The sequence below is a fragment of the Chelonoidis abingdonii genome, chromosome 24, assembly GCF_003597395.2.
Source record: "Chelonoidis abingdonii isolate Lonesome George chromosome 24, CheloAbing_2.0, whole genome shotgun sequence".
Classification (NCBI taxonomy): Eukaryota; Metazoa; Chordata; order Testudines; family Testudinidae; genus Chelonoidis; species Chelonoidis abingdonii.
Window position 1 is genome coordinate 13668382 of NC_133792.1, and position 10594 is coordinate 13678975.

The 10594-nt window shown below is 45.1% G+C and overlaps 1 protein-coding gene across 1 annotated transcript in view; it reads right to left on the bottom strand.

Moving 5' to 3' along the window:
• The window catches only part of ZER1 (zyg-11 related cell cycle regulator), a 30000-nt gene extending 22299 nt beyond the window's left edge, over positions 1-7701 (bottom strand). Inside the window, exons 1-2 of the mRNA XM_032797729.2 lie at positions 7535-7701; positions 283-569 (exon numbers count right to left, since the gene is read on the bottom strand). Coding sequence (XP_032653620.1) covers positions 283-440 — 158 coding nt within the window. The 5' untranslated portion in view covers positions 441-569; positions 7535-7701. The remainder of the gene's footprint in view (positions 1-282; positions 570-7534) is intronic.
• Positions 7702-10594: the final 2893 nt, after the last annotated feature.

Genomic DNA, 10594 nt, shown 5'->3' on the forward strand with positions numbered 1-10594 from the left:
CTCTCATAGCCGAGAGACAGACAAAAAGACTCAGACCCCCCAAAATTCCCTCCCTGACTTTGAAAAAATCCGGTTTTCTGATTGGTCCTCTGGTCAGGTGTGTGGTTCCCTTTGTTAACCCTTTACAGGTAAAAGAAACATTAACCCTTAGCTATCTATTTATGACAAAGACTCAAGCAGAAATAAGTGTAAAGTGTATGCATCCCTCCCCTCGAGTCTTGGCTTCTTCCCCCAGCTACCATCCCCAGAGGACAGCAGCACCCACACAAGTCAATCACGTACTCATTGACAAGCTTGTCACAGATCTCACTCGGCAGGAAGACATCGGGGTGAAGCCGGAGAGTCTCGTTGTCCAGTAGATAGCAGAGGGTCCCCTCCAGGTTGCGGAGGCAGTAGTCTGTGCATAATGTCATCAGCGACTCTGGGCTGTCAGATGCCATCTTCAGGGAACAGAGGTGGAGGGCAGGGGGAGCAGGGAACTGTGGCAGAAGGAAGTTTTTCAATTCAAGGGATCCCTGCCCCCCAACCTCAGGAGATTCCCAGCTGGATTTACAGGGACATTAGGACATCTGCAGGCAGACAAAAGACAGACAATCAGATAAAAGAAAAATACATTGGAAAGTACCCTGAAAATCTGCCAGTGCTTAGGGGACACTGATGGTTAGGTTTAACTGTTGGTGGCAAAGAGAGTTGCAGATGTTTGGTCATTAGCAAATAATGCCCTTAACCGCTCTATGCCTCAGTTTTCCCACCAGTAAAATGGAAATAACACTCCCCAAGCTTCCATGATGCTATAAAGGTTAGCTAGCTAATGGGAACCATGTTCATTAATTAGGTTAAATATTGGAAAAAAGCTTCCAAGCAGTGAACTGCATCTGTCTGGAGAACAGCCTCTTAGAGGGAAGTGGGGGGAAGCCACATTGCTTGGATCACATAAAACTAGACTGAGTGGATCACTAAAAATATACTGTAGGGCACAATCCAGGACGCAGACTTGATGGGACCTAGCAGCTTGCTCCATCTCTAACATCTAGGATTCGATTTATTTTAATTTCAGTTAAACTACTTTGCTTTGTATTTAATTTTAACCTTCCCCTGAAGTCCTGAAAGCTCCAAACCCACAGGATTATACCAGTGCCCAGAAGCAGGATATGAAACTGAGTAGAGACCAAAAGGAAACTACTTTTATTTTCCAAGGTGAGTGAAATGCAAAGTGTACATAGGAGAGAAAGATCAATCTTTATAACTTCTCTCCATTTTAATTCTCTGAGGTTTTGTCAGTAACAAAAGCCACATTCCTGCAATTCTTCCCTTATGGGCAGACTCCAATCTCTGCATAAAGCCCTAATGAAGCCAACTGGCTCTATGTGAGTGAACCCCCACAAAGTCAATGGGGCTCCATGCAGGCATAGAAATCTAGTTACAAGAACAGGGCAGTGAAATTATTTTTAATACAATGAAGGGTCTGATCGTATGGTCACATATATGCATGAATAATATTACTTGTGAGTAGTCCCATGTGTAAGCGTTTGCAGGATCAGGTTCTCAGAGGAGCTGGGGCTTTAAAGCTGACCTGTAAAAAGAATTAGTCTGGGGGCTTTGTTTTACTTTACGATAGATAAAGACAGTCAGAAATGTTTGAAGATTTTTCCTGTTTGTTTTTCACCTGAGAAATATCAGAAATGCAAAGTCTAGTCTTCCCTGGTGTTGCAGGAGAACTTCTTGGGAGTCTCAGAAATGTTTATCACATATTACTTGAAGGAGGCGTGTGAGAGAGAGCACGAGGGCAAATCTTTAACAGAGACATATTTTCGCTGAAATGTTCATTAACTATTGGAGTTAAGTGTTTTAAGCAGTTGTACTAACAATTCCTTCGTTTCTCCACTGCTCAGCTTTCACGCTTGACTCTTGGGATGCCATGACAGACATCTGAATTTCTAGCGTAAAATCAGAGGCATGTGCAAAACCAAAACTTTTTTTTAAAGAAACCCTTTATGGCCTTCTTTATACATTACATAGAAGCAAAAACAGGCACTAGAAACCTTGTGGATACTTTCAGACAGAAAGTGCATGAGATGGGTGGTTGTTAGATAAGGTTGCACCATACAGCAGTTTTGTTGCCATGTAAACATCAGAAAGAAGTTTCTTTACAAGTGTTGAAACTAAGGGCAACAGCTAAAAAGGCATTTGTGGCATCTTCCGCTTCAGGGGCAGACATTTCATCTGCACCCTGTCTTAATGGTTTCAGATTGCCTGTGTTGGTTCAGGCCCATCTGTACACCCCTGAGGATTGTGTCCCAAGCCACCCCCTTCAACTACCTGGCTGGTCGCTTCCTGATAAGGCACAACTCCAGACCACACTCTTGACTCACAGCAGCACCCTGCATATGGGGGGGAAAGGAGAAGGCTCCTCTGTGGTACCCTGTTAATGGTGTCTCATGGACCAGCCAGCAGGGGGTCTCCGAGCTGCAGTTTAAACATCTTTCTCTCCCTGCTTCTGCTTCCAGCTTGAGCCAGACCAGTATATCACCCACAAAGCGATAGAATCTGCTCCCTCTTTAATCTTCTACTGTCATTCTTTTTCATACAGCACACCATTTGCATCATGTTTAGTGTCTCATTTGGGTTTTTATAGAGTTCCTTGCACTGCTTTCTTGTGTGTGCACAGTAAACCCTGAGGTTACATGCTGCGTACCATCACTGATGTGGGATATTGTACCCCCATCTTCCCTTAACTATAACTCACTCCCCACATGGAAATAGCAAAGCAATGAAAACCCAAGATGACCACGAGCCCCAATAACTTACCTGAGTTGTAGCAGATACAGAGTTAGGCACTTGAGACTGCTCTTCTATATCAGCTTTCATCAAATATTCTCAAAGCACTTTATAACTATTTATCAACCACCAGCACCCTGGGAAATAGAACTATTCTCCTATTTCTATAGATAGATGGGAAAACTGAGTCACAGAGAGTTGAAGCAATTTGCCAAAAGTTATGCACTGAGTCTATGGCACAGCTGGGAATAGAACCCATATCTCCTGACTTCCAGGCCTATGCTTCAAAGTCAAGGCTATCACCTAGATCCCACCAAATAATTACTGACAGCTGAAGTGCAGAGTTAACTGATTCCACTCCCGAAGGACTGTGCAGGTAGTGATCATAGCACCACTGAGGAATTTGATGGCCATTCTCCTTCTCTCCAGTCCCACTTCTGCTGATCAGCTGTTGCTCTAGAAGGTGTTGCAAAATGTCTTTAACATCCAGTCTTTGCTTTTCATCATGGGATTCCATAGAGGAGCACACTCAGTGCAGAAGGACAAAATAGCAAACATATCGACTCGGTCTCTTTTCCTGTCCCTCCTCTCATGAGGATTCATTCTTTAAAGGATTCCCGGGCTATTTTCCTCATCATCAGCATGTCATAACTAACCCCAACTGGAATCTCCACTGTAGCCACTGCCCTACAGGAAGGCACCAGTCAGATGGATCAGACAGGTAAATCAATCAGGAACCCTCCCTCCCCCCTTCAGAAGCGCCAGTCAATTGGCCTGCTGCTTTGACCATGACTTCAGGGATGAGGTAACCACTCAGATTCAGGCACTGAATGGTCCTCATGAGAGACAGGAGCACAGCTGTGGCTTAGCTTTCCTATCCGCCCAGGCTCCAGCCTTCTGATGCCTCCCTTTGCTTCAGGACAGATTTCTGTGCAACCTAGGGGGAAGCATGAGTTGCAAATCAAAACTCCGTTCTTCTTTCTGTGTCTCATTAATTCTCCTTTAGAGAATGCGCATCAGTGCCAGGAACAAGAGCCAACCAAGTAATTAACCCAACATGGAAAACAACTAGTAAGGAAAAAGGCAGAGATCAGCAGAACTGCTCTTTGTTTCGGAATAGCCGTCCACTTAGTCTAGCCCTAGTTTCCACAGTAGCCTCTTTAAATCAAATCCGGGCCTGGTGTGAGTGGGTGCAACTCCACTGACTTCAGCAAGAGCAGAAACTATGGCTGAATTTGGCTTCTGTATTCTGGATCTGCTTGTACCTGATTTTCAGCATCACATGATGTGAAGTGGTTGTGTCTTCTCCTTTCCATGAACATCCCTGGAAATAAAATATCCAGGCAATGGGCAGAATCCCCTCCCCAAATTTCAAACACAAAACTCTCATCTTAACCTACTCCATTCTGACATAAAACCATTATAAACTATCCAGTGGAGAAGAAGGTTGCGTTATCTGCTACCTTGTGCCCAAGGTACAGAAAGGTTTCAGAATGAGAACAGTTACAAATGGGCTTTACAGAAAGAAAATTAAACCCAGAAATAAACAAAAATCTTATACAGGATCTGGTTAACTCAGAGGATGGTAATGGGAGATGGAGCCTTTCACTGCTAGTGATGGTCTTGCAGGTCACACAATTCTATTTCAGGCCATGTTGGCAGCAACTGAGGCCAGGTCTACACTACGAGATTAAATCGATTTTAGATATGCAATTTCAGCTACGAGAATAGCGTAGCTGAAATCGAATATCTAAAATCGATTTACTCACCCGTCTTCACCGCGCGGGATCGATCCGCGCGGCTCGCTGTGTCGAATCTGGAAGTCCGGTCGTCTAGCTGGAGTTCCGGAATCGATCTAAGCACGCTCTGGGATCGAGATATCGCGTCCAGACCAGATGCGATATTTCGATCCCCGAGCAATCGATTTTAACGCGCCGATCCGGCGCGTAGTCTAGACGTGGCCTGAATGTCATTACCTCTCAATGGCTGCTTGATGGCTCCAATACCCTGGTGTTTGGTGCAATATAAGGAGCTAAAAGGATGTAAAATGAGTTGGTGGTCTCAGTCCAGTTCACAGAGGACTTAGACTGTGTCTTTCTATATGTTTGTATATCGACTAGTGCAGCTGGGTCCCAGTCCTGATTAGCACCATTGGATGCTACTGCAATGTAATCAGATGACTGATATTTCATAGAACTGGGGAGCAGAAATGATCTGTGCTTTAATCCCTTAGCTCCCAAGAACCATCACTATTACCATATGCAAAAGGCACCCCACTCTCATCTAGGGGGAAGGGATTAAACTATCACTACAGAGGAGCACTCACCATTATGTGTATTAGAGTAGTGCCCAGAAGCTTCAGCTGAGATTTGGGCCCCATTGTGCTGGACACTGTACAAGCACAAAAATAGAAGACGCTGCCCTGAAGTTCCTAACTAGGAGCACAAGGCGACAGGGAGGGGGAAAATAAGGGGCTCTCTGATGGGAACACAATGTTGCATACATTTACTAGGTATAGGCACCATATTTCTAAGTGAACTAGAGATACTGGGAGAGGGATAACTCAGTGGTTAGAGCATTGGCCTGCTAAACCTAGGGTTGTAAGCTCAAACCTTGACGGGGCCATTTAGGGAACTGGGGTAAAAATCTGTTTGAGGATTGGTCCTCCTTTGAGCAGGGGGTTGGACTAGATGACCTCCTGAGGTCCCTTCCAACCCTGATAGTCTATGATTCTACTGCTTAGTCATTATCATAAGGTGTGGGCTCTTCTAGACCACTCGGCTGGCTGGTTGTCTACCTGGCTACCAGATTGTCACCCATGGTTTCCAAGGTGGGCAATTAACTGCCTGGGATGTGTGAAGGGTCAAGGTTGTGCGTGCAGGGGATCCAAACAGTAAGGCACACAGTGACCGAGACACCACTATAACCCCAGCTGCACAAATTGAGTACTGATTTCCTGCCCTGGCAGATCCCCTTCCATCTTGGAGGAGGGTTGATCTAAGGGGACAGACTTCTTTAAAACAAGCTTGTTAACCAATGTGCCCCATGATGGCTAGAGCCATCAGCCCCATCCAAGGCAGCCATGGAGTAGTACACCATCCTCAGCATTCATTAAAATGAAGGAAACTAAGAGACACAGCATTCCTCCACCCCTATCCTCCCAGATCCAAACAGCCGCTTCTGTGGATGCTGCTCCACTATGATACACATCTGCATTTTTAAGACATTCCCAGCTTCACCCACGAGAGGCCTGGTGCTGCTGTTCTCACACTTAGGAATGCCTGTGTTAGAATTTGTATCTTGGACTTCAGATCAATCCTCTCTCCTATTACGTGCTCTCTTCAGCCTGGCCCTTGAGACTAGGCCAGACTCATTGTGGCTCAGTGCCAAGGTGCGTAACCTTCATATTTGGTGTTACAAAGATGATTGGTATGGCTGACTCTTTCAGCATCATGAGTTTGCCCACACAGAGAGCATAACAAATATTAGCATGAACAGAGCACAAGGGATTATTTAAAATAACAGATTAAATGTAAATCCAAAGCTCAGCATAGGTTACGTTCTGAAGGAAAACTGCATTGTCAATTTATATTGCATTTACAGTTCACAGTTCCAAAGCACTTGACAAATACTAACTGATCATCCCAATTGTTGCAGGAGATGATATCATCATCTCTATTTTACAGGTAGGGAAAATGAGGCACAGAACAGTCAAATATTCATAGTGTCAAAGCTATGCTGAGAATTTAGGAATTCTTTGGTGCTCATCCTCTGCTCAGACCACACCAAACATCATCAATCAGATTATAAACAGGGAACAGGTTGCCATTTGTATATGACTATGGCGTGGATACTCCCTTTAAAGTTAAAATACAGTACAAGACCATTGCTGCTGTTTGCAAAGGTCACCCACCCAGTAATATGTCTCCAGAAAAGCCTGTTATGATTCGCATTAACACTGTGCATCACCAGATCACAGTGGCCTCTAAAGATATTTTGAGGTGTTTCACTAGCCTGCAAACTGGTCCCTGTCAAAATCAAGTCTTTCTGTCCCTTGAAGGAAAGGACAGACAGGGCGAAACCCCATTCTGGGATACATACATCTGCCTCTCTGGAAGAGGTGCTGTGCCTGTTCCCAATCTATTTCAAAGGTCACCCCATAAAACAGCTTCATGAGAGCTGCCACCTTGTTACAGGATCTTCTGCGGGACATTGTATTGTAACATTGTCATGAATGAGTCATGATACAGTTCCACAAGTGCCAAAAGACACTTTGGGGCTGCTTTAATGCCCTTCAAGATGTGCAGAGGTCCCACGGAAATCGGTTCTATAGCTTAGGTGCAGATCATGGATCCTCCTCTGTCATGTGTCAATCCCGGGAAAGGAGGAGGGTCTTTGCTCACTCCTTTCCAGTGGGCAGGGGTCCGATTGGGTACCCCTGGTAACGGGGGGACGGTTACCCCTCTCTTAGGGGGTCACCCACAGTGGGAAATCATGTCTCCTGAGGGTGGATCCAGAGGATACAATGCTCCCTCCCATGCCCCTCTGTGGGTGGATGGCCCCCTCCCCGGGACAGTAGGTGGGTGTGACAGGTCCCGTCCCTCATCCCGCGCAGTGGGTGGATCCTGGGTCCCTGACAGCCTGGGGATCGGATCCCCGCAGTGGGCGGATCCGGGAACGGGATCGGGTCCCCCCGGGGGACCGGTACCTCTGGCCAGCCCCGCATGCTCTTATCTCCGATCTCCCTGGCACCCACCTGGCCCGAGGCCCCTGCCCGGCTCCCTGGGTAGAGGGGATCCAGGTTCGTTCCGGTTCCGGTCCCCGGGGGCGGGGGTCTGTGTGTTCTCCTGAGGGTCCGCTCGCGCCCCCCACCCCCAACAGCCTCCGCTGTCAACAAATCCACCCGTCACTTCCGCCAGCCGGAGCCCGGAGCCTGAGACTGCCTTTCCCGGGAAACAGAATCCCCACGCAGAACGTTCCTCTGCCTGGGTAGAGGCCAGAGTTCCCCCACCCCGACAGCACCTATCGCCCGAACCCCAGGGAGCTGAAGGGTTCCAGACCGACCGGAAGGGTGACACTTCCCCCTGGGCCTTATCCCCTGGGAACCTGGGAAATCCCATCACATTGCAGCCTTCCCTCAATGCCACCAGGTGACATCACATCATGAGAGTTTCCTTGTGCAGCATGGTGACATCATGGCACAGTGAGATGACATCACAACCTGATAGTGTCCCAGTATGGTGCGATGACATCACACTGTGATGGTGGCCTGGCATGGAGAGATAATACCTAGCTCTTACCTACATTGTTTTTTTTTTATCAGTAGATCACAAAATGCATTATAAAGGAGGATAATATCATTATTGCCGTTTTACGGATGGGGAAACTGAGACACACATGGGGGAGTGACTTGTCCAAGGTCACCCAGCAGGTCAGTGGCAGAGCAAGAAAATAGAACCCACATCTCCTGAAACTCAGTCCATTGCCCTGCCAACTAGACCAAATTGCATTTTGGCATGATAATATGATTGAATCCTGGAAGTATTAAATTGTTTCACTGTTGTGTCAGAAATACAGGATGTTGGGATAATGTTGCATTGCATTTTTATTGCATTTTTATTACAACGGTGTACCATTGTGCCACGCTGATTTTTATTGCAGTGTGATGACATTCTGTAGCATGCTAACTAGAGCTGTCAAGCAATTAAAAAATTAATCCCAATTAATTGTGCTGTTAATCAACAAGAGAATACCATTTATTTAAAATATTTTGATGTTTACTACATTTTCAAATATATTAATTTCAATTACAGCAGAGAATACAAAGTGTACAGTGCTCACTTTATTTTTTATTACAAATATTGGCACTGCAAAAAAAATTGTATTTTTCAATTCATCTCATAGAAGTACTGTAGTGCAATCTCTTTATCATTAAAGTTGAACTTACAAATGTAGAATGATGTAAAAAATGCATTCAAAAATAGAACAATGTACAACTTTAGAGCCTATAAGTCCACTCAGTCCTACTTCTTGGTCAGCCAGTCGCTCAGACAAACGGTTGGTTACAATTTGCAGGAGATAATGCTTCCTGCTTCTTATTTACAATGTCACCTGAAAGTGAGAACTGGCATTTGCATGGCACTGTTGTAGCTGGCGTTGTAAGATATTTACATGCCAGATACGCTAAAGACTCATATGTCCCTTCGTGCTTCAATCACCATTCCAGAGGACATGCTTCCATGATGATGGGTACTGCTTGATAATATTTCAAAGCAGTGCGGACTAACTCATGTTCATTTTCTTAATCTGAGTCAGATACCACCAGCAGAAGGTTGATTTTCTTTTTTGGTGGTTTGGGTTCTGTAGTTTCCCCATCGGAGTATTGCTCTTTTAAGACTTTTAAAAGCATGGTCTACACCTTGTCCCTCTCAGATTTTGGACTGCACTTCAGATTCTTAAACCTTGAGTCCAGTGCTGTAGCTATTTTTAGAAATCTCACATTTTACCTTCTTTGTGTTTTGTCAAATCTTCCGTGAAAGTATTCTTAAAATGAACATGTGCTGGGTCATCAGCTGAGACTGCTATAACATTAAATATATGCAGAATGCAGGTAAAACAGAGCAGGAGACACAGTTCTCACCCACCAAAGGAGTACAGTTACAAATTTAATTGATGCATTATTTTTTTAATGAGCATCATCAGCATGGGAGCATGTCTTCTGGAATGGTGGCCGAAGTATAAAGGGGCATACGAATGTAGCTGAGGCCTTGCCTGACATGAGTAATTAACACACGTATTTTGTGATGCAGCATAATCAACCTTAAGATACACATTACTTCCAGCTGTGATGACACTTTGATGCACTTTGTTGCATGACACAATTACATTTTGACACGTTTGCTTCTGAGTGAGGGATAATGTTTCTGTCAAGGATGACAATACTGAGTCAAAATATCATCCTGTAGCACTGTGTTTTATAGACTGACTGTCTCAATATGCCAAATTGGTTCACCCTTAGCACAACAGTGCAGGGGATGGAATGAGAAATATTGGTCAAAGATATAAAATCTAATCCCCCGGCTTTTATGAGTAGTGCTTCAGGATCTTCAACTTGCACAGCAAGCAAGACCTTAGCTTTTAAATTAATTGCAAAAAGACTTATACAGAATAAACTGCCTGGAATGCATTTTCAGATACCTCTAGTTCAGGGGGTGCTCTGCTGGCACCACGAGGGCGGCAGGCAGGCTTCCCTCAGCGGCATGCCTGCGGAGGGTCCGCGGGACCACTGGACCCTCCGCTGGCAAACTGCTGAAGGCAGCCTGCTTGGGGCAGCAAAAACCCTAGAGCCGACCCTGCTCTAGTTTAATTATATTTTGTTCACAAAGAACAGTGGATTTCTCATCATCTTCATTGTGTTCCTTCAGTGAGTGTCAACATGAGTTCATCCTGCCACAGCAACACTTCACCATCAACTTCAGCCTCTATAGGACTTGAGAGCAAAATAGGAAATAATCCTTTCCTTAGGAATCTTTCTGGATGAAAAGTGCCATGTAAATAAAATTGTGTACTGAAATTCTCCACTATGGGAAAATAAATATATATTTATGTGTTAAATTTTAGATATACCCACAGGTGTCAGAGGATTCTCTGAGACAAGAAATTAGTGATTTCTGGCTGCTCACACCAGAGATGACATCAGTTTAAGAAAGGATCCAAAAAGCTCCAGGATTATTAAAGGAGGAAAACTCTGGGAGAATACAGGGCCATTACAGGGTCAAAGGTAGCACTCTCCAGGCCCGCCAGGTAAGGGCTCTTG